Source organism: Aptenodytes forsteri, unplaced genomic scaffold (assembly GCF_000699145.1).
Source record: "Aptenodytes forsteri isolate BGI_AS27 unplaced genomic scaffold, ASM69914v1 Scaffold243, whole genome shotgun sequence".
Lineage (NCBI taxonomy): Eukaryota > Metazoa > Chordata > Aves > Sphenisciformes > Spheniscidae > Aptenodytes > Aptenodytes forsteri.
This window is the reverse complement of record NW_008795314.1, coordinates 2,483,766-2,508,588: the sequence shown is the minus strand read 5'-3', so window position 1 is coordinate 2,508,588 and position 24,823 is coordinate 2,483,766. Positions and strand designations below refer to the sequence as shown.

The 24,823-nt window shown below is 39.6% G+C and overlaps 1 protein-coding gene across 1 annotated transcript in view; it reads left to right on the top strand.

Moving 5' to 3' along the window:
• The window catches only part of OGFOD3 (2-oxoglutarate and iron dependent oxygenase domain containing 3), a 48,108-nt gene that overhangs the window by 4,770 nt on the left and 18,515 nt on the right, over positions 1-24,823 (top strand). The window contains exons 2-6 of the mRNA XM_009279499.1: positions 5,772-5,847; positions 6,813-6,855; positions 13,250-13,314; positions 13,887-13,943; positions 21,794-21,947. Of these exons, the coding sequence (XP_009277774.1) occupies positions 5,772-5,847; positions 6,813-6,855; positions 13,250-13,314; positions 13,887-13,943; positions 21,794-21,947 (395 nt within the window). The remainder of the gene's footprint in view (positions 1-5,771; positions 5,848-6,812; positions 6,856-13,249; positions 13,315-13,886; positions 13,944-21,793; positions 21,948-24,823) is intronic.

Genomic DNA, 24,823 nt, shown 5'->3' with positions numbered 1-24,823 from the left:
GCCCGTCCGAGCCATGAGCAGCCAGTTTCTCCAGGAGAATGCTGTGGGAAACGCTGTCAAAGGCTTTACTAAAGTCTGGGTAGACAACACCCACAGCCTTTCCCTCATCCGCTAAGTGGGTCACCTTGTCACAGAAGGAGATCAGGTGAGTCAAGCAGGACCTGCCTTTCATAAACCCAGGCTGACTGGGCCTGATCACCTGGTCGTCCTGTACGTGCCGTGTGATGGCACTCAAGATGATCTGCTCCATAACCTTCCCCGGCACTGAGGTCAGGCTGACAGGCCTGTAGTTCCCCGAATCCTCCTTCCGGCCCTTCTTGTAGACGAGCGTCACATTTGCTAACCTCCAGTCAACCAGGACCTCCCCGGTTAGCCAGGACTGCTGATAAAGGATGGAAAGTGGCTTGGTGAGGGCTTTGGCCGGCTCCCTCAGTACCCTTGGGTGGATCCCACCCGGCCCCATAGACTTGTGTGTGTCTAAGTGGTGTAGCAGGTCGCTAACCATTTCCCCTTGGATTATGGGGACTTCATTCTGCTCGCTGTCCCTGCCTTCCAGCTCAGGGGGCTGGGTACCCAGAGAACAACTGGTCTTAGTATTAAAGACTGAGGCAGAGAAGGCATTAAGTACCTCAGCATTTACCTCATCCTTTGTCAAGATGCTTTTCCAGAGACTAGATCAGTGGATGTGGAAAGCAGAGAAGTTTGTGGGCAGTGGAGGAAAAGGTCTAGCACCTAGGCTGCTGGTGTCGTTGTGGGGATGGCATCCAATAAATCTTTGCCTCTTCTTGTCCTGCTTTGAGATGGCTTACATTAGGGGAGCATCATGATGGGTTTTTTTTTCTGTCACATGAATCATCCCAGTCTCGGCAGTGTATGGTGCTTGGGCAAATACCACTTTAAGTAGAAGACAAAGATGGCTTACATTAGGGGAGCATCATGATTTTTTTTTTTTTCTGTCACGTGAATCATCCCGGTCTCGGCAGTGTATGGTGCTTGGGCAAGTACCACTTTAAGTAGAAGACAGAGCTGCAGTTTAGGCACTTGGACCCCTGTGTTACATTCTGTTTTCTGTGTACTGAGTAGGAACACACAGGGAGTACTTGTGTTTTTGCATGCTTTGGTATGCTCCTCCTTCACCTTGACTGAAAAAACTTGGATCCAAAGCAGAGTGCCTTATTAGATAAGTAAATGATTTTGTGTCTACTAGGCAGAAATTTGTGGAAGCTACTGGGTACTTTGTAATACTAAACTGAATTTCTCCTGAGCGCAGATTTTCCAAGTATGCTTTTAACACTTCAGTGCTCCCATGTATCATGCTCTCTTAGACCAAGATGACACATTCCTTAATGCTAAAATTGTTTTCAGAGAAACACTGTTCTGATTTTTCCTTAGCATTCATCCAGTGTTTGTGCCTTACTGTTGGTACCTGACTGACTTTACGCCGGACTACCTTTTTCTTGTTTTTTCTTCTCAGTTCGGAAAAGCTTCTGCTGTTGCCTTCAGAACACCTCCTGCTTCCAGTACTGTCTTTGCCAGTTCTTTGTCAGAGACCCTAGACAATTGTCTGAGGTAACGCTGTAGTTTTGCCAAATCTGGACTCTCCAGTACCAACCTTTCCAAAAGGGTAAGATCTGTGCTGTTGTTTGCAGCTGGAAATAGAGAGCACAAATCTCTTCTGAAATCAGAAGTCTTTGCTAGTGTCCTTTTTGCAGAATGTCGTACAAAGAAAACTCTATTTAGACAGGTTTGTCCCGGAGAATTGAAATTCTCCTTTGAATTTACTCTTTCCCACCTCTTCTCTCCTTGAACATCAGCTTTCCCTCATCTCTAAGACAATTTTCTTTTCCTTTCAAGCATTAAAGAGACCTTTTCAATGGCAGAAGGAAAGTCATTCCCCTTTTCTTGTCTCTATTAGCCAAGAGAGGTTCCTTGTTTTTCTGTGTTCAGCTTTCTCCAAACGCCTTAAAATCTCATTTTTCTATCAGCCTGTTACCTCAGCCTTTTTTAATGTTGTTTTTTAAACAGGACTATAAAAAAAAGTGTACTGCCAATATCCAAACTTGTGCTTCATAACATTGTTGACATCTTTATACCCAACAGAACGTTGGGTACAGTGTGGAGTATATGTTATGTGATTTGTGATTGATGATTATTGTTCTGCAAGTCTTTGAGTGCATCTTATGGTTACTAATGAAATGTTTGGTAAGGTTTTTTCCAGTTCTGGGAACCCAAATTGGTTCCTCTTTGGCTGTTTTTTTTACATGCATCTGAGTTTAAAATTGGGTGCTAGAAGCTGTTACTGCCTCAGCCATCTGTCTCACTCTTTGGGTGAGTATTTGCGAGCCTGGAGGCAGAGATGTCTCATCCCTGTCAATTGGCTTATGAGTTGCTCTTCAGCCTGGCATTCAGAAGTGAATAACTGATTTTAATCTGCCACTGCTGATTGTATGATGGAGCCTTTAAGGCACAGCAACATAAAATGTGTACGTTTTTGTTAGGGCAGACAAGAAATATTTTGCAGCGTTTGCTGGCTACTACTTGTTGCTTTTCAGAACTGCTAGGTCATGTGCTGCAATATATAGCATTTCTAATGCTTGCATTCTTATTGCAACATCTGTGGTGTTTAACTTGCAAATTGTTGGTTCCTGGAATTGAGATTGAAAAATGCAAGAATTCCCACAAAAACTGTGCCTAGCCGTTCTGGTTGCAGAGGGGATGTCTACAATGTGCCTGAAACATGGCACAGAAGCTCCCCCTCTCTCCACTCCCTCCCCTCCCAAATGTGTAACTTAGAACAACTTTCCGCCTATAAAGCCTTGTGGGTTTTTGTTCGTTTGAGTTCTGTACTTTTGGGGCTGGTGCTGTATTGCAAAGTGTTGTTCTTTAATATGCAAAGCACTTTCGGGTTGTTGCCAGAATTTTTAATTTTTATGGTGCTTTTTTTTATATCAAGGCACTAGGGTTTCTGTTGAGTGGTATGTTTTGATTCTGCTCATTTCTTTAGTTCACAGGGTCAAGAGGAGAAAAGTGAGCTGGGGGAGCAGTGGTTCTGGTTCACTCTTGTTACAGTGCTGGGTTCTGTGCTGGCATTGATAAATGGATGCTTAAGAATGTAATCTCTAGCATTATTTTAGACTGCTAGTTTCCTAGGTCATCTTCAAATAACTTAGTGTGCACTTCCTGGAATCTGAATCGAGCCAATTTCAGTGAATTGTTGCTGGGTAGTCAGAAAACGCAATGAATTATCTGGGTTGTAATCCAGTTGGTTTCCTGTCAAGTGGGTTTCCTTTCTTGATCTGTGTTTAAACAGTCTGCTTGGTGTGGGTGCCTTTGACTTCGATTTAAACATATGTCAAACAAGGGACTTTTCTTTTCCCAAGCAAGGAAACAGTGTGTATAATTTGGTATGTTGTTGTCAGTACTCAGCCCGTTCACCCACACCTCTCTCTCTCGTTGCTTCTTTCTCATTGCTTCTCTTTCTTCTTGAAACGCTGGTGTAATTAGAGGGCTATATCAGGGTATATCCAGTAAGATGGAGTGGAAATTCCTACAAAGCACTTGTGCTGTGGCAAAACTTCTCTTCCTGTCAGTCTGTGGTCATTGTTATCATTAGTTGCTTTTGATCAGCGCAGACTGATGCTTTTGACTTGCATGGGTGAATTGATTGATTTATTTCCAGGAGTTTTTCCCCCTGGCTCTCTTGTGTTCTGATGAACAAATAATCCTTGAAGAGGAGCTTAGTTCAGCAACAGTAAGTGTCTTGAGAGATATCAGAAAATACACTCATCCCAACTTCTCTGTGGCTTTACATCTATATATGGATCTTCCCCAGTAAAGTACCAAGTGTGACGTTGCAAGGTCTGTGGTGGCTCAGAATTGATCTTATTTCTTCTTCTTGCCTGAAGACTGTTGTGGACCAGACTTCTAATTTCATAAGAACTTTCATATATTCTTCACCTGGAACTCTTACTGCTGGCTTTTTTCCATGAGCTTTTAAAATTAAATGCTAGATTTCTTAGCAATGAATTTTAAGACTTTTATCGTATATGTCCAAGCTGTGTGCTTCAAGACACTTTTGTGCAAAGTCTCATATAAAAAGCTGCCTGTCAAGGCATATTTGTATAGACACTCCATACAGAATGTTATTTGCTTCCTTTTGACTCGTGTTTGGGGGGGAGGGGGTTGAGAAAATCTGAAATATGCTGCTTTTATTCTCCTGATAGTACAGTTGGAATGTTCAAGTTCACTGCTTTTTTATGTTACCATTGCTTTTCCAGTGACTTTCAGTGGACAAATATAATGGTTCTTAGTGCTTGACTACAGGAATCTCTGTTAATAAACTGCATGATTTAGGGTTGAATACTGAAACATAAGTTAAATTCAGTTCTGTGTGTTAATACATGGACCAGCGTGTATTGATACTACATAAAGATCCTATACCTGTTCAGGAACCCTTGTTATTAGTAGTGTCTTCTTTATGGCTTGAACTGTTTGTGTTCTAACCAATTTTTTCAGTTTTTCTTTGTCAAGTAGTGATTTCACTCCTGTCTGAGTGGCATTCTCTTTATTCTGTTATTATCATGGTGGTGCTCTGGTGTTATGTCCACTGCAGTCTGCGTCCAAGTATGTCTTGTCTTCTGCATCTCATTTTTCTCCAGGACAATTGAGTTTCTTTATCCTGTTGAGACTGTTTGGTTTTGGGACAGAACTCTTTTCATGTTGTGTATTGTACCTGAGAGTGGTGTGTACTGGACCTTTGTCTGAGTTGAAGACGTACTTGGACTGTAATAGAAAACATTTTGTATGTGGACATGGGTTATTAAGGGGGTTTAGTTGCTAGAGATCTTGGCTGATTTTGGAACTGTCAGCCTGAGATGGAAGGATCCATGTGGCACTGCTGAGCTTTCCAGTTCTTGCCCTGCCTGTCCGAAGGCTAGAATAGTGTGAGATGAAATCATCTAAGATCATCTTCCTTTCAGAGACCAGTTATATAAACAGGTACTTTTGTTTTCACTACTGCCCTTGGGAAGAAGGGGAAAAATCATTGGGTCTATCTGTCTTGCTGCATGTACATTGAGATACAGATGCGTCTGATATCGCCTTACTAAAGGCCATCTTCTCTAGCTTGAAGTGGTAGAAGTGCAAAGGAACATCAGTAAGTCAATTTTAATCCCAAAGTTTGTAACAGACTTGTAAAGACTTGTAACAAACTTAAGGTTTCTAAGAATTATTTTCAGATCAACAGGAAAAGTAGTTTGTTTGTAAAGGCACAGCATTGCTGTGCATTTTGCTTAACCTAAGCACTGGAGGCTCTGGGTCATGCATGACAGCCCCATCTCCAGGGGCTGTGCTACTTTGAGCGTTGAGACTCATTCCTTTTAGATCATCTCCATTCTGTTGAATTGCATTATGGACATAGCAGGAAATAACTTGTAAGCTTAGTTGGTGCAATTCCCCTGAATTACACCAACCAGCCATAGCAGGGAAAGTGATGTAGCTTAGATGAGTCCTGGGGACTTGAATCTGTGCAGAAGCAACAGTGACGTTGGCCGGCTTGTTTTCTCTCTGATGATTGCCATGCAAAACACATCAAAATGGAGATGTAACTTTCTTGTAGTTTAAGCTATCTAAAACATTCTGAGATTGCCAATATCACTTCTGAATGTTGTGAATCTGAAAGGGGAGTAGGGGAATATTAATAGAGACTCGTTTTGAACCTTGTTTGAAAGATGATCTTTTTTTTTTTTTCCCTGTTCCTCTTTGTGTTCCAGGGTGCACTCCTAGAAAGTGTGGAAGAGGTGTGACCGATGCGGTAATCACAAGGGGAGAAGCTGAAAGAATCCGTAGGTAATTTTTCTTTTAGCTCTTTTACCTTTTACGAGCACTTACTTTAATGACAGCGTGCCAGTGTTAAAGGTGTAGCACGAAGCTCATTAGCTGAAGGAGGATGGGTTAAACTGGTTAAAACACTAAACTTTTTTTTTTTAAGAGCCATTTTCTATTTTTGCTGTAGTGGAGGCAGTTCTCTTTCACGCAGAGTCTGCCTAGCTCTGTGGGGCATGAGCGTTGTAGAGAAAAAAGGAAAATGAATTAAATACATTTTAAAGGATTTTCACTTGGCCTTCTGTTCCATTTGGCCTTTAAAAACAGAACAAAACAATATAAGCCTCCTTTCAGCTGAGTCTCTTTCTGGGTAATTATGAGCTAGTGCTGACCCTATAGACCGCTATGAACACTAAGTGGTAAGTTTTAATCAAATAGTAGGGGACACTGTCAAATTATGCAGTTAGAAGAGTTATCAGCCTCTTTGAGTGTGATTTGCACGTGATAATCATGTAAGTGGGGAATATCACTGTAACGCTCAAAGCGATATGCAGCTTGTGTGAGTGCTTCGTTCACTAGTCGGGCCGGCCACTCTGTGATTTCAAATTCATTTGGGCTCCTGATTTTGGTACAGCCTTTCTGCATTGTACAGGTTTATTTGTACTGCCCCTAAGAATCAAGATGTGGGTTTTTTTATGTTTAATCTTACTTGGCCAGAATGTTTTTGAAAGACAATGTTTTTGGGGGTGTTTTGGGGACTTATGGAAGGGGGCTACAAGCTCAGAAATGTTCTGCAACATAGATACTTATTTTCATGGCAGGCTGCAAGATTGTTTCAACTAAATGGCAGCTTCCCTTCTCAACTCAATCGGGTTATATCTGATGCATCAAATAACACTTCATGAAGAGTTACATGTTGTAAATAATGACATTAAAGGACAAAGTAACCAGACTTCAGTTCTCATCTGAGGTTATTGTTTTGCCTGCAGAATAGCAGAGAGGGGACTGTCCTTGGGAGGATCTGATGGAGGGGTGAGCAGTGTCCTGTTACTTTTTACATTCTTTTACTACCAAGGCAAGATTATAAATGCATTTTTGGGGCGAGAGGAGATAGAGAATTTTTCCTTCTGTTCAGACTTGGAAAAGATTTTTTAGTTATTTTTATATATATATTTTAGATATATTCTGTATTTTTATATATATCTAATTTAGTTATTATATAGTTAGTCTTTTCCATCTGGAAACAGTTACTATAGCAGAACTGCACAAGTTTGACTTCTGAAACTAAATTACAGTGGTTCACAGCATCACATAAAGATTGGTTTTGTGTAGTGACAAAAAATACCATGTAATGTCTTAAGTAGACCTTTGAAGAATATTCATTAAAAATGAAAACAAAACCACTTCTCTTTAACAAGCACATTTATTTTAATTTCTTTCCCCCTGTCTTTGTTCTCAGGATGTTTTTGTGTATGAACAGAAACTGTTTCTTGAGTGTTTGTAAACACGACCACTTCTTTAGGCCTCTGCTGAATAAGGGCATATATTAGCAGACAAGGAGAAAGGTTTCAATGGAAAAATAAGACTTTATTGTCCTTGTGATTGCTGAGAAAGACCTGCAAAAAATATAACCCGAGAAACTTAAGCAGTGGTGCCCATCTGAAACAATATATTTAAAAGATTTAACATACTCTGTTCAGTTTTGTCAGGATCCCTTGGATTTTTTTCAGTTCTGTGGTTGCATAATTTGCCACCTTGCCTAGATTACTCTGCCTGTTGGGACCTACGGCTTAACTCCTGTCACTGGTGCTGTCAAGTGGGTTTCCTATCCTGTTCTTTTGGCACCTACATGTGATTTTTCATTAGACTGCCACAAAGAGGGATTAGAAGGGCAGTGTATAACACAGCTTGATGGATGTGGACCACAGAAAGCTACTGTCCAGCTGGGGGTCAGGGAACGGGGGAAACTGAGACTGAGAAAGCTTGGAAGAGACATGAGGGGAGGTGAACTTGCTGCCCAATGCACAGAGCTGGGGCAGGGGTCCTGAGCTGGCTTACTTGGCCGACAAGCCAGAGTATCAGACAGATATAAACCCATCATCTACATCATTTTGGAAGCATCATTGTGAGGTTTTCTTTTTAAAGGGGAGGGAAATGGGGGGAGGGGGAAAGAAGGTTCTATTGCTGCAATAAAATAAGTCTGTTAAGAAATCTGATGTCTATTGAGAATTCTGGGCTCTGATCCAAGCCTTCTCACATTTCTCATAATCTGTAAATGTGAAAAAGTTATTGCATGCTGTTACTCCGTAGGGAAAGGTGCAAGAAGAAAGTTGTGTAGTATTGCATTGAGGCCTTATCCAAAATGGTGCATAAACACTGAAAGATGCTAAAAACAAGAGCTGACCAGTGTTTCTGGGAGATCGTGTTTAGGAGAAGCCTTTAAATACAGTCTCTTTACCTAGTTTCTTTTATGCCTCTTTGTCCCCTGTTCTGCCGTTTTCCTCTTCAATGTGCATGCTTGTATTCCCCGTGTCATGGAGTGAATCTTTTCCCAGTAGTGCTATCTTGGCTCCCAGATATTATTAAATACTGACGGGATGTGTGGTGATGATGTATAGATGAAACTGTCTTTCTTCATTTGGGCCTTTTATCCTCTTTTCAAATCTCTTATCTACATAGCATACAAAATGTTTCAAGTCTTACTTCATACAGCTACTTCTCCTGTATGCCTCTCAAGCTTCAAGGCTGTGGGATTAGGTCTGGCTTGTTGCTTTAAATTTCTTAGGCTTTAGAGTGTTTGGATAATTCTGTCCAATTATGTCTGTTGTTCTAAGACTAATTAGTTCCTTAAAAATTCCTTAAATAACTCCTTGTTTCTGTTTAATTCTTTTTAATTCTTTCTTTAGCCACTTTGAACTCTCCACTATTCCAAATAAAACTTCTTCAGATTTCTACTGGGATGCAGACTGCTTCATTCTCTCTGATTTCCTCTTAACCCCTTTTTAAGCAACATGTCTGATTTTTGTGTGTGTGTGATACTTCTTATATTTTGAATTCACAGAAGTGGATATGTGTCTGTGTGTCTGGGTATAACTTAATAATTTAAAGACCTAAACTTGCAGTTTGTGACACTTTCAATTCTCTCCTTCCTTTGTTTGCTGCCCTTTCTGCTTCCTTGGAGGACTGAAGTGTAGAACAAAAACTTGTTTCCCTTTCCATCCTTTTGTGCTGAGAAAGTCCTGGCAAACATCTGAATTATTGAAATCTCCCAGGAGTCATGCCCCAGTTGTCATGCTGAGCTTGCTTTCTTATCTTCCTTTGTAATTTTTCCTAGATTTATTTTTATTTACACACACACAGAGAGCGAGGCTAGAAGAGGCCATTGTAATCTTCTACTCTAACTTTCAACAGAATCCAAACAGGAGCATCTTCTCCACCAGTATGCTGCTTTCCCTTGTATGTCTCTGTCTCTGTAAAATAGTTTTATGCTCTGTTCCTTATTCACAGAATGTGAATTGCATTAGTTCTCTTGATGTTTGCCTCAGCTTAGGTTTTTTCTTCTTTATAAAGATAATGACATTTCCCTTTCTTCCCTACCTAATATTTTCTTGCATGCTACCCCTGCTTGCGTTACCACTTTAGTCATGACTCATTCATTCACGTCTTTGTAGATGCTACCGTCACATCATCTCTCCAGTGTAAATGAAATGACTCATTTACTATCAGATCTATTGGCATTTATTTAGAAGCCCCAGAAAAGAAATCCCTTGATGCAGCTGGTCAGCTGCAGTCTGTTTCCTATGTTGCAGCAAAACTGGCAGGAGTAGCCACCTAGACCTCCCTTTTGCAGGGGAAAATTAAATTTCTTAATCACTGGGAGAAGCAAACAATCTGCGTAACTGTGATGCCAAACAAGGGTTTCTGATGTAGGCCCACCGACCCATGCATAGAACAGTGTTTCTGCAGACAATACCCCTCCTTATTCTGCTTTCTGCCCTCCCAACCGAACTCTGACGTCCTCAGAACATCAGCTCTGCATTTTCCAGGGAGAAGATAAAGCCTCTGCATAATACTTGTCCTATCTCCTACCTCTACTACAGGCTGCATAGTTTTCTTCCTTCATGATTAGCCTCCTGATAGCACTTAGGAAACACATACTTGTGAGGAGTGAAAGACATACTTGGCAGTGTGTCTTTCACTTTACTTAGAGCTGCGTGTTGGTTGATTATCTGGACTTAACTCTAGGAAGCTGGAGAGGAACTGGTTGTGTCTGATCTATATCTAGTGTAAACTTGTACTGGACACCATAGCCAAATAGTGTATTTAATTTCCACAGTAATAACCTGTGACTCCAGCTATTGGAGTGATGTATAAATTAGATTGGTTACACTTGTGTCTCCTAATTAATCAGCATAACTTTTAAGAGGCATTGCCTTAAGAATGTAACCCTGGCCCCGCTACTCTCAAGATTCAAGTAGGGAAGGGTATTTAAATGTGGTAGTGTTTTGAGAGTCTGTGTAAGACTGCCTGCAGTGACAGCCAGTTTGATGCTGCCCAGGAATTGGTGGCCATGTAGAACCTCCATTGCTCTTCCCTCTTCTCAGCTTGAGTGTGTGAGCGTTCCCACAGGAGGAGTGGGGAAGGTTTTTTGAGCTCTGCCAGCTTCTCTGCAGACAAGCAGAAAAAAGTTTTGCATTTTTCTCTCTTGGGCAGTGTGTCTGCAGTTTTCGTTAAAAATCTCACTTAAAACTTTTTAAGGGTGGAGGAAGAAGGTGGAATTGCTGTAGAAGTGAATGTATATTTAATGGTTGGCAATCCCTTTTAGTGAGGATCAAAGGCAGGGCCTTGGCTTTGCAAGATGGGGAAATTGATCCTTTTTGCCATATGCTGAGAAACGGTGATTACTTGCATGTTCTTTTTGAATCCTTTTAGCAGTGAGAGGGCGGAGAATGTGGGGCTAACAGTACTGAAGGTCCAAAAGAACATATACTTGTGCTTTATTTTTTTTAAAGGAAGTTCAATTTCCTTTCTATAGAAGTTCTGTGAACCAGGATATTGGGGTAGTTCTGTTAAACAATCTCTCGGAAATAGGGGTGTGGGTATGTGTGTGTGCAGTGTTCCTGCCGTCTTTAGATAAACTTTGTAGAGCTTTCAGCCTGGGAACACTGACCTGAATTGCAGGCTGACCCTTGATGAGATAGCTGAACTTGAAGTAACGGTGTTGACACAGGCTTACACCAAGGTATTCTTCTCAGTGTAGGAAATGATGCTGAAAATGTTCTGAAATGGCAGAGGCCAAAATAAATGTGTTTCAGTTTCTTTCCAAGGTAGCTGTTAAACAAATAGCTCTGTGCTCATGTTTATCAAGTCCCTGTCTATGTTTGGCATTCAGTTGTTTTCCTCTGTCTGAAACAACCCTGAAGAATATTCTTTCTTTTTCAGATTCCCTTTTCAGTCCTCTTCATCTGGCTTTTCTAGGCTTTATATCATAGCTATTATCTTTTCAGCTATGAATACCTACAGTTTTTGGGGGCGTCTTTTATTGATTCATTTGGTCATTTTGGATCTTTGCAACTGTAATCATCTGGTGCTTGAAGAGTGAGAAGGAATGTGTACTTTGGAAAGCATGTTGAAAGTATTTGAAAGGCAATTTGTTTTTAAATTAAATTCATCTTTTCAGATGTGTCCTGCTACTTCTCCTTATAATCTACTTTAGCATGATCATGAGCATATTTTTGAAGCTACATGGGAGCAGTTTTACTTCTGGCTGTAGCTTAGATTGCTGTACAGAACCAGAAACCAATACATGAAAATATTTTATTTCTGAAGCTTGAGTAAAGCTTATTAGGAGAGCTGCTCTTGCATGAGTGTGAGATTACTTGTTTCCGTAACAGTCCTCTGAAGCTTTTGGAGAACTTCTGTGGGAAGGGGAGGTCTGAAAACTCATGCTATGTCCACTTGAATAGCTCGTTACTTTATATATTTTTAAAGCTTTGTTCAGGGGTAAGTAAAATGATTTGGGTAGGTTTATTAAAAGAAGGTTGTTACTGTCCCTTTTAAAAGGAGACTTTAGTGGCGTTCCCCTGATTCAGCTCTGAAGCTCAGAGCAATTGAGCCTGCAGCAATTTTCTTTTGCTGAGAGATTGCCATGGGTGCCTTCCTCCAACATGATCCAGAGAAGGAGGGAGAAAAATGCTTTGAGACTAGGGGTGAACGTGAAGCTGTGTTGCTAGCCTGGCATTGCAGCTCTGACACGTCTGTGCGCTGATGATTTGCTGCTGCTCATTCACCAGCCTGTCTGTGTTTGGGTAGAGATATAAAGTGGCTTCAAACAGTACTGTCCCAATCATGCCCGGAAATTCTTGTTGCTGGTAAGATGGAAGTTATCATTCTTTCCAGGCAGCTCACCTAGCGGTATTATTATTATTTGGATTTTGTTAGCATAATGTGAATGGTATGTGGTGCATCAAGAAATGCCAAATTCCAAGATGAGTGCTTTTGCCCGGATATTGTATATCAAAGATGTCATTACTTTGGTGCCGGGCAGGTTAATTAACTGTTGCTACTTGATATTTCCAGTATAAAAAAATAAGACTGCTACTAGGCGGTCATATTTTTAAATACTGTTTAACTGATGCAAAACAAACATGTATTTTGCGGACAGCAAGGGACATACAAAAGTGTACTTCATTCAATTTAGAGAAATAATTTAGAATCCTGAGAGGTAGCTCTCTATCCTGGCAAATCTGAATACTAATCTTTTTAGCTTGGTCTGGAGCCCAGCAGAAGTGTTTTGCTTGAATTGGATGAAGAAATGGATTGAATTTTCATATGTAAAAACTTTTCAGTCTTTGGTTTTCTTTTACAGTGGTTTAGAAATTGGGGAAAAGAAAGTTTGGCTCTAGTAAGCCTTAGAATTATAATTCTTTTAAACAGACTTTTATGGCCATATTAAATATGAGAAGCATACAGAAACTCATGGTGAAGGAGAAGTTTTAATAACAAATGTTGGGCAAGATAAATATTAGTGCTGCTATTTGAGCACTTCACAAATATTGGAAAATTAGTCATCTTTGTGTGGAAGGGAAATGTCTTCAAGAAGGGATCCAGGAACACAGTGTCTTACCCCTAGCCCATGGAGGAAGACTCCGGCAATTCTGTATGTCAGATTTGAATCTCGGGAATAGCAGTCCTGTGCTTTATTCATAGTCCCTTAATCTTTTGTGCATCTATACAGCAAGCTGAGGGAGGTTTGTAGTTGTAAAGTAAGCATTAGTATTGTGAACTCAAATGCTAGAAACTAATATTTTTACTTGGGAGGCTGTGGAAAGTGAGAGCCAACTTGGGACAGTTATTAAAGGTCACAGTTAAATAATGATAAAACCTTTTCATGCTCTTTTTCCTACTTTTTTGTTTCCTTTCCCAGGCATCGATTTTGGACTTGCATTCTGGAGCTCTTTCACTGGGGAAGCATTTTGTTAATCTGTACAGGTAAAATGGGACTGTGGCTTGCTGCCTCTCTTGTTAGCCTACACTTCAGTGCTCATTGCCTTTTCAAATTTCTCAAGCCCTGTGGGCTGGGGTTAGTAATGACAAACTGTAGAAGTTGGTTAGGTTCACCACAGTTTCCATGACCAGTTAAAAACCTTTTGTGCCGTGAAAAATGATCTTTTGTTGAACTGGGGTCTTTGAAAGCTCCCATTACCTTTATTTTCAGAGTTGTTCTTGCACCGGTAAATAACAGTATTTTTTCACAGTTATAGTCTAGTTTGTCAGCAGTGGAAGAAATTAAGTAGTCTGAACTCGTAACAACTTGAATCCATGTGCTTGTTTCATTATGTGGGAGGGGACTCTTTTCACGCCTGGGGAATTCCATTATCAGTTGCTGCACCTTGATCCTCTAATCTTTTAACATTTAATCTTAGAGCAATGCTTTGGCAACATCACACTCAAGCATTTGTAGGATTTCTTTGTGTTGTGTTTTCTTTTATTGATTGTGGGTAAAGCACAGGTGGCAGTCTGACTCAGCAACTCCTGTTTTAGACTGTTGTTTAATTTTTCAGGTACTTTGGGGACAAAATTCAAGACATCTTCACAGAAGAGGATTTTGCATTATATCGGTAAAGATTTTCAATAACTGCTGAATGAACCACAAAATGTAACTTTATGGTTTTTTTGTAGAGTGCAGGTTGGGAGGGAATTGTCCTTTGGATTCAGACATACAATTGAATTTGCAGCTCAAAATAGTAATTTCTGTGAGAATTAAGGTGCCTTGAGGAAAATAAGTGAAAGGACTTTTTGGTGACTACCTGATAAATAACATCTGCTGCTTTGAACTTAGCTGCATTACCAATGTCAGGACAGTATTGGTGGTGTCAGTGTAATCAGAATGATGGCAGCACCACACATTTCCCTTTCTGCATAAGGGGTTGACCTGCAGGCAAGGAGAGCTGCTTCATCCGAGTTCTGTGGTTATTTGCTGGAACTTTATAGCTGGGATGTAAAATCCTTTAGCGTTAACTCTTATTTCACACATGTTATCCAAGAGGTGTTGTGTTAGATGATAAAGACAATCCTGTGCTATTATTACATTAGGAATTTGGGGTTTTTTGGGTGAAGTGTAGCAAAACATTAAAAATGGTAAAGCAGGAAGTGGAAAGATTTCAAATTACTACTGTTCTGGCTAGAGAAGCAGAGCATACTTTCCCCCTAAGAAGCCAGAATATGAAATAGCGCTATAATGTAATAGCTTTGGCATCTGATGCTTTTAGCTTTCCTGTAGACCTGCTCATATACTTAACAAAGACAACAAACGTAAGGAGTTCCATGTGTCTCTGAAGGTGTGTGGCCAAAGCTTAGGAACAAGCATTCTTTGTTGACTAGACACAATAAATCTTTAGTTACGCATTTCCGTTGCTTTCTCATAATTCAGAATGTACCTGGCTTGAACATTTTAACTCTTTTTGTCTTTTTCCTTGCCTTTGTGAAGGACTATGACCTCCCTCTAGTGGTGACGATAGTGTTAAGTAGCCAAATAGGTTTATTATTTTTATTAGTATAGTAATTTTATTTGTCTTAAAATATTAACGACTTAAAGCTTATTTCTATTCAACAACTATTTTAGATACTACTGTCTTCATAGATAAACTTCTTTAAAATGTGTTTACTTCTGCTCCCAAAATCACAAAACCCAGACACTTCCTTGATTATTATTGAACTTTGACTGTATAAAGAAAATACATAGTCTCTGCCTCACCAAGGTAGTGGGGAATATTTTGAAAATAGTCTTTGTTTTGTCTTCCATTCTGTAGAAGATCAAAGAATCTGTAGAAATAACAGGAGTATAAGGAGGGGGTGTCTTATTAAAAAATATTTCTGTTTCACATTACCAGAAACATTCAGTTTTTCAATAATTTTTATGAATTTCTGATCCTTACACTGTGAGATGAGACAGCTGCTGGGCAATATCAATATTCCATTGGTATTTCATGCCAATACAGGGGATGTTTCAGTCTGCTGGATACAAATCTAATACAAAATGTATTATTAAATGCTTCTGTTCATGTTAATGGCAGTGCTTTAACATGGGCTGTATGTAGTACCTTATGTCCTTAATAAATGATTTTATGCTATTCTTGGGAGCACTTATCTTCATTACTTTCACTTACCTACCAAGGTCAGTTTAAAAATACACTCTTGAGAGAAATAACTAAATGTAATTCATGTCTAAGTATTACTGATTGCAACAATAACAAATCTGAGTAAGCATTCTGAGCCAGGAGGCTGGTTTCTAAACTGTCTCTGTCAAAATTATGTTGCTTCAGAATCAATTATGGTTTCTAGGCTGATGCTTTAACCACCATCTGCCAAGCATATTACAGCAATTCCTCTTGTTTCACATAATAGATGCATCTTTATCCAGAAGAGAGACCTTTAAATCTGGATGCTTGGTTTAAGGGTTGTGACTTCAGCAGAAAATGGCATTATCAAAGATTTATTCCAAAAATCTTATTAAGGTAGAGGCATTGAAAGAGCAGAGGAAGAGCTGATAGTTTGCTTTCTCCCTTTATTCGTTCTGCATGTGTGATTTCTGTTAAAACTTTCTGGCTGTAGAAGAGCATTGCTCTGTCTGCTTCTACTGCCTTTGGTGCTTTTCACTGGGAACAGCGCGGAGATGCTGACAAGTGGGCTAGAGAAGTTGTGTAGTTTTGCAAAGCTTTGAGTGTTCCTGTCACTGTACTTGAATCACACTTTGCAGTGACTCCTAACAGTGCATTTTTTTGCTGGTCTGGCAGAGCTTGTATCTTACAGAAACTTTTCTGTGGCACTTGTAGTTCTTTTACTTGGTCCTTTGTGCTGCTGCTGCTACATTAAGCTGGCAACTTTGCAATCTAGTGAACATCCTTTCTCTTAAGTTGTATGTTCCTTAGACTGACTTCTAGCTACTTCATTGGCTTTTTTTTTTTTTTTTTTTTTTTTTTTTTTCTTCTCTTCCTCATCACCCTGACTCCAAAATAGATTTCAGTAACTGCTTTTATAGAAGGTGGTCATATGCTCTTTTCAGGGAGTCCTAGTCTGCCTTTCCCTGAGTCTGGTCTGTGCATTTTGATATTATCCAGTGAGTCAGTGCAAATGTACAAGGACTGCTGCTGATAAATTCTGGGAGAGATTAATTTGTTACTTATATTGTTGACTGGGTGCTGTACTCGTATATTTATTGCCATAGCAGAGCTCTGTTTAGTGCATCTGATCAGAGCCAGGGTACACCCTAAGCAGTTTGAATGATAGAATAGTTGCTGTGTTTATGAAAATGAATGCTTACATTCTCCGGCATAAAGAAGTATTTTCTTTGTAGGTGTAGTACACCGGAGCTCTCCCAGCAGTTTTTGATATATGGGGGACATGGAGGAAAAAGTATGAAGAATGAGTGGGCCAGGATCAAGAAGGGAGGGGAGGCTCCTGCTTCTTCTGGGTGCATATGAGAAGTGGCTGAGGGAACAATATGGCTCTTACTGTACCGGATCCAAGGTAGCCAGAATTTCTGGGCTCATTCATTGCTTCCTTGATAGCACCTTCTAAGCTGAAATTTGGCTTATCTTGTCATGTGATTTACACATGAAGTACAACGTGTTTGTCCTTAAGTATTTTACCAATAGACTATATAGGCTGTGTCTGGAATAGCAGGGAAGGGAATGGAAAGGAAAACTTGCAGTCATGGTATTGATAAATGTTGAAATGGCCAGGTCAGTGGAAAGCAGGCTGTACAGAAGAGTTTTTATAGGCTAAAAAGTGACTTTATACTATTTTTGAAAACAGCTACATGCTGTATTTGGCATGCTACTGGGCACGGGATGAGCTGAGGTACACAGATGCCTGTGTTCAGATACATGCTTTACAGGATTCTAGGGAACACTTTGATCTCTGAAAGAAGTCATGCCTTTACTCCTACTGCAAGGTAAACATTTGATTCCCATGTATAGTGTTCAATTTGCTATTGCAAAGAGGGACACGAGATACCTTATGGAGTTTAAAGCGGAGTTCATGTTTGCACTGACAAGTTTGTCAACCTGTTGATGACTCCCGCAGTGGGGTAGATGTGATGATGTGGAACGAAGGGCAACCAAGATTATCACAAAGCACCCTGCAAAATGTATCTCCTGCAGCACACAGTTATCTTTGCTTTTGGCACCAAACTTGTAAATGGATGTTTTTTACACATTCTTACATCAGCTACAAGCTAAGATCTCCTTGTCATTAGTTACAATAGTGCAATGCAGTGTTTTCTAGTAAGATCAGTGTTCTGCACCTTAATTCCCCCCCACCCCCTACATTAAGCATTAAGTTCTTTTATACTTTATGTGGCTTTCTTAAACTTATTTTGAACTGCAGCCACTTATATATGACAAAGTGAGAAGTCCTGGTTGTTATGCACGTGCATTGAGAAACAGTCTTCCCTTGCATATTTTCCATTTTCTTCTCTAGGTTATAGTGCCTATGTATTTGATTTGACAGATGCCGCATTATTAGAAAGTAGGTATTAAACACTATCTCTGTGTAGAAATAATATCTATGTGCTGGCCTAACTAGGAATTTCATGGAGTTTCTATAGCTTTCGAGCAGTATGATACGTACTCAAGCAAGAAAAAGCATTTAGGCAGTCAAAGGTATTGCTCTTTGGAGCTTGTTTCCAGCAAATCTTTGCCATACAGGTTATTCAAACATCAGTGGAAATCTGCCGTGTATTCATGACTGATACGCCTTTTTTTAGCTTTTCTTGTTGATTCTCTATAATTGGGTTATTTATTGCAGTGCATTACAGTGCAATAAATGTTGTGCATATTTGTAGGCACAGTGTTTCCAGTTTAATAGTTAGTATTAAATATAATCTGCTTGGGCATTTGTTGGAGGTGTATCAGATGACACTTTGTGTATCAGGATAGTATTTCATGCTTAAAAATTTAAGAGCATCCACAGGATGTGAAGAAACAGGGAGGCTGAGATGGCCTGTCGCTCTTTGTTCCATCACATGTTACATAGTTTTCTGTTGTACCTCTTAAATTCAAGCCTGAACTTTGGGAATACCCAATTTACAGCAATGTAGATTACATGTATTTTTTGTCATGTGTGTATACTGGGGAAGAAAAAAATCCAGTCTTGAGTATTTCCTTTCTGTCCCTACCATTTCTCTTTAGAAAGGTCATTCTGTGAAGGGCTTTTCTTATGAGCAAAGCTTGCTGGAAAGGGGTCTTGTTTCCAGTGACCAGTACATGAGTTTGGGTTATTTTGCTTGTTTTTTCTGTGTTAGATTTGGAGTTCATTGAAATTAATAAATGACGTCCTACTGAGTTCAGCATGTGCTGGATTAGGCCCTAAAAAAATAATTTGGTTGTTCCCCAGTTCTCACAAATATGTCTAAGAGAGCACTGAAGGCAAACTAGAAGATTAAGTGTCCCCTCCCCCTGAGACTTAACTTTTTTATGACTTTGCAGCCTGCACATCAACTTTTTATTATAGGCAAGTTAACCCCTCTTGCTCATTGAGCTCTGGTGTGAATAGTCAGTATTCTTTTGCCTGTTAACCTCCTTCTTGAAGGAAGGCTGTTGCTGTAAACTTGCTCCCTGGACATGTGATATCATGGTGTGTCTGTATTATGTGTTAACGCAGCTGTAAGTGCAAAGGGTAAATACCTGTTGTTTGAAGTCTAGTCCAAGATCCATTACAAGCAGTGGGGCTTTTTCATAGTTTACCATTTCTTTTGTTGAACGGCAAATTATTTATGTGCATAAAGTTCGTGTTAGTCTGCTACATATGCCGTGATTGTCTTGACTAAGTTTTTGAGTGATGCTGTGGTATGTCGGATGACAGCTCACAGGGAAGCAAAAGGCAGGAGCACACAAGTCAATGGAAGAAATGCAAGGTTGGCACCTCTTGTCGCCTCGTGCACTTGAAGAAGCTACTGTGATTAAAAGTAATACTTGAAGCCAATAGCGCACAGGGAAATAAGGGGCCAGCAGTATGCTTCCACACCCAAAAACCAGCTACCTGGGTCAGCTGAAGGCAGCTGCTTCCTTGAGACCAGGATAGCACCTAAAGTCATGCTTCTAGACCTGTCACCTCAACTGCTTCATTACTATTCATTACTTCCCGTGCCTATTTGATTTATAAACAGGAAAAAACAAACTTATCTTCTGAAAAATATGCTTATTTTCTCTTTGCAGCATACTTAAACTGTTGAGTTTTTCCTTTTCTTTTGATGACCCATTGGCTGGTCCAAACCAGGTAGACTTTTGGTTGCTGTTTTTGTCTACCAGGAAGAGTTGAGTAGAGCTTTGCTTCCTGCTTGGTTTGTAAAACATGCAGTCTTGCCCAAAAGCCATTGCACGTAAATCTCAAAGAGGAGTGAAGCTTTAACGGAGCCTTATAAACACCAGACAGCAAATCTTAATAGAAAGCTTTTAAAAGTGGGAAAGGAATCAGCCTGCAAGAGGAAGCAGTACTGCTTAGAGAGCAATACAACTACTGGAGATTTAAAATTATGTCAAGACTGTGGCCTAACTACTTCTGAGTAGATATATTCCAGCTGGCTGATGCAACTGGCCACCTGGTGTCAGAGCCAGGGAATAAGCTGCTGTAGTATTTGTGGGTTAGGCTATTAATTTTTGTGTTGGGTTGTTCAAAGTGCCAGCTGCCCTCAATTCATGATGAAGTGAAATGAGTAATTACATTTAATGCTTTTTGGGAAGCATAAGGCAGCCTCTGCTGAAGTCCTACTTCTTGGAAAGAAAACAGACAGAAAGATCAGGCTCCCACAGGCATGAGAGGAAGGACCTGTAGATCCTTTCCTGATGTCAGTTTTACAAACTCTACCACTGTGTAGCTCTCAACTTGAAACCTCAGTTCATGCAGCCATGTAAGTACCTGAAAATCTCAGCTCTAACTTCATTTAATGGTTTTGATATTTCACATGTAGAATATCTTGAATTGACCCCTAAAGCTTAGACTACTGAAAATGTAAAGTGAAACAGGTTAAAAATCAAATCTTTATGTGTTTTTTATTTTTATTTTTGGTGAGGGACAAGATGTGAACGGAATGAATATTTAGGATTTTTTTAGTACTTGTGGAAATAGTTTTTAAGAGGTGACTTTCACAGTCTAACACTGGAGCTCTCGTTTTAGTTCTGTCACTTCTTTTTAGTCACTGTTTAAGTTCCCTAGATAAATACTTGTAAAAAACTTTCTTGAAAATTATGCTGAAGTTCAGTACTATCCAGTGGAGAAATAAATGTCTGATGCAGGAAAGATGCAAAACTCCTAATGTAATTCCATGCACAACTTCAGAAGTGTGTTTACTCAGAGTATCTTGTTTGTGTGCTGCTTTTGAAGCACTTAGGAAGGAAGAAAAGGAAGACTAATATAATAGCTAAGAATGTGTTAAAATTGGGAGAAAACAATATAAAGATTTTAAGAAGCATAGAGGATTACATTTAAAAAAACCCTAATGTTTTCATTTCATCTCATTGTGTTATTGCATTCTTTGCTGTTTTTTAAATTTCCTCAAAGTTAAATACGTACTAGCTGTATGTGTTTACTGGTGGGATTTGCCAGTGGTATTCCTCATTAATCACAAATCTCTTCTCTTTAAAAGCGGCATTGACTGCACTAAGGCTGGCAGTTCTAGATGGCCCTGTTCTAGCCCTGTATGCAGTGATATCTGTCCTGAAAGATGGATGCTGCTATATAAGCAGTTCTGTATAGTAACGCATACGTGATTCTTAGTCTTCGTAATCTTAAAAATAGAAATCCTGTTCTTTTCTTCCTGTCTCCCAAGAAACACAGGAATAGCCACGGTAGAAATAGTTCGGTTGAATCTTTAAAAATAGTTGGGAAAGACATCTTGCATTCATTTTTAAGGAAAACCTGGTTATGACACCAATACATATGTTGACAGAGAACCCTGAGTTCCATGGTGCCAGAGACTTCATCGGTTAGTTTAAAATTGGTGTAAAAATAGTTGAAGGTGCTTCAGAGGCAACCCTTTAAGAAGATACAACTTTCTAGTTATCTGATTTGGATTAAAAATTTATATGTGAAACACTTTAATCTTTTCAGTAGTTAATAAACAGTGAGATATGCATGGAAATTTTCAGGAAAATAGACTGTTTAAACAAAGAAATTTTAACACCTAGGCCACAGGAGACAAATAGTTTATTTTTCTTGATATTCTGAGAATTAAAACCAAAACAACAAACCCCAACCCAAAACACCAGGGGTTCTCTTTTTATGATGTAGTAGATCTCCTTTATTTAAGGCAAAATAAGAGAGAAAGTACGGGTATATGTTCCCCATGATTTATTAGCTGAGGAAGAAGCTTAGCCCTGAAGGAGCAGTAACTGTGAATGAAGGAGAAAAGAGAAGAAGCAGGAGAGAAATGTGTCACTTAGCATGCTGTGTTGTGTTGTGTTCTTTGCAGTGATGTGAGACAGAGAATTCAACAGAGAATTGCTCAGGCATTTGGTATCAACTCTGCTTCCATGTACCTGACTAAGCCAACGTTCTTCTCGAGAATAAACAACACAGAAGCCAAGACAACACATGATGAATACTGGCACCCACACGTTGACAAGGTAAGTAAGTACGAGGCTGAGATAGGATGCAAATGTTTCCTGTTGTTATTAGATCACTTTGAAGTCATTTTGCATTAAACAATCAGTCAAACATGTTTGAAAACTGGTGCTTGTAAAAATCATTTGGGGGATGAACCTAATGGAAGGATAAGTGAGTTTTAGAAACGTAGGCCAGTACATTGCTTTTCATCTTATTTTCTCTACTTTAGTTCTGCTAGAATTAATAAATTGTGTGCACGACTACTCAGGAATCTCTTTTGTCAGAAATGTTGATTAAATTGACCTGCACCTACAAAGTGTTTCAGTTTCATCAAACCTGCATTTCCAGTTAGGGTATCGCTCTTTCAGTCAGGTCCAGCAGGAGCTATTTCAAAGTGGTCAGTCGGTCACTGTTGTTAGTTGATCTGAGCCTTTTGATAAATGTTAAGCATTTATATTTCAGTTATATGTGAATTGAGGCTTTTTTACTGCATGTTATTCAATGGGGATATGGTACCCTCTTTTAATAATTTGATGTTTTGTTGTTTTTAGAATGTAAGTATTGTGACTTTCTTTTAACTGCATAGTCTTCTATCTGTAGGCTCATAGCTTAATACTTTGCATTTCTCAATGGACTTAAATTGGGATTGGTATTGAGTTTATTTCTGAATTTAACTGAGTTCAAAGGTTCTGTGCAGCATAGCAGAATACAAACTAACAATGGAAGAATCAAATAGCAAAAAAAAAAACCCAACACAAAAAAACCCCTCCCAAAAAACCAATACCCACATTTCGTGTCTTCAGGATTTAAAAATTAGAGTCACTCTAGAGTCATGGATCACCCAAGATGGAATCAAATAAAACTTATCCCATCAAAATCTAAGTTACGCCTCAAGTGCTGAAGTCTGTCTGTGGGTAGTGTACCTTGAAGTCTATGACCTGAAACATCTAAGATGAAAAATCAAAGAGAGAAATATTCCTTGCCTTGAAAATATTTCCCAGAAAAAGTCAGTCTAAGGGAAGTACAATGTCTGTTGTTGCTCACAACATTAGCGTAAGCTCTTGTGCCCTTTCTTGTCATGTGGGCAAAAGCAGGTTAAATTTAGAAAACATGGTGACAGCGATGATACCTGATACAGCCGCTGTTTGAAAGAAGAAAGTAATGCAGGGTGGAATTTGCAGTCACTGATATAACAAAGACGAGACCAGCTTTTGGATGCTTCTTGTTTAAAAAGCTGTGATGTAACCATTGAATAGGGGTGGACCTAGGACCAGAGGTGGTAGGGATGATTTTGAGGTGCAGATTATTTTGACTAGTGCTGGTAGGAACTGGTTGTAGGGAGCAAATTGTGCTGGTGGGGTTCATGAGAATTCCATCACATGTTGCACTCATTTCCAAGAGACACTAAATAAACTAGTGATTGTGGTTGTGTGAAGTGCAGTGAATTCATAGGTTCCTCACAGTTTTTCCACGCTTTCAGAGAATCAAATTTGCCTGCCACAAGAGAAGAGAAAGCAGTAAATTTCAATAGCTGATGGCTATTTTCTCCACTTTTTTTCTTTCAGCCCAAAAAAGCATATTTTAGAATTTCAGACTCTGATTTATTACTGTAATGAGATTTGTGTCTGCACAAGCATTAGGCTTGCCAATATTCTCTTTATTCTTTTCTGCATGTGTTTTGCATTGGTAAACGAATAAGGTGGTTGGATAACCTCACAATTAAGTGTTTCTACCTAAATCTCTCCTATAATGTATGAGTTATTTTGTCGTTTAGAAGAAAATCTGTTTCCATGAAGAGAATTTGTTTCCTCTGTAGAAGCTGCTTCACTGTTATGGCATCCTGACAGTGCCTGTACATGATGGACAGCAGGCTAGATGTTTTGCTGTTTTTATCCATCTGTTTTGTTTATCTCGCAGGCTGTCTGTTCAGAGAGCAGATACATCAACTGATTGGCCTCGGCTTTTTCTAACCTACCCCCAGCTTCAAAAAACAAAACAAACACAAAATGTGATCTCTTAAACTTGCTATGCACAACCTAAACCTTAATAGTTTCTATACTGAATAATTGAATAGTCGGATTTCTGACAGCAGTGCAGAGATCATTATCCCAGTTGGGGCAGTTACCAAACACCTTGTCCATAATCATGTAGAATTTGGCCCCTCCAAAAACAGCATACCTGCTGTAAAATACGAAAATGTGACTTATGCTAAATTTCAAGGTATTTTCTGAGAGAAGTGTTGTTTAGATAACACTGGGAGTTAAAACTGTAACTTGTCCTGTTTATTCTATATAAGTAGAACATTTTTCACTTCTGTAGCAGCTGACTTCTGCAGTAAGTTGTCTGTATTGGGAAAGCTAAAGCATTCAGACCATTGAAGTGCTTTTTGTCTGTGCCTTAAACTTATGTTCCAGGTTTGATCAAATATATTTTAATGTGGTTATTTTCATTCTTGTTCAAGAGCATTCTCGCAGTAAGGATTGCATGTGAATATGCCAAAGTTGGGCCACTTTCTGTGCTGTCATGACAGTATGTCCTGTTTGTGGCTGGGATAAAGTTAATTTGCTTCCTAGTAGCTGGTATAGTGCTGTGTTTTGGATTTAGCTTGAGAATAATGTGATAACACGCTGATGTTTTAGTTGTTGGTGAGCAGTGTTTATACTAAGTCAAGGACTTTTCAGCTTCCCAGACTCTGCCAGTGAGGAGGTGCACAAGAAGCTGGGAGGGGGCACAGCCAGGACAGCTGACCCAAACTGGCCAAAGGGCTATTCCATACCATATGACATTATGCTCAGTATATAAGCTGGGGGGAGTTGGCCGGGGGGCAGCGATTGCTGTTGGGGGACGGGCTGGGCGTTGGGCAGTGGGTGGTGAGCGGTTGCATCACTTGTTTTTC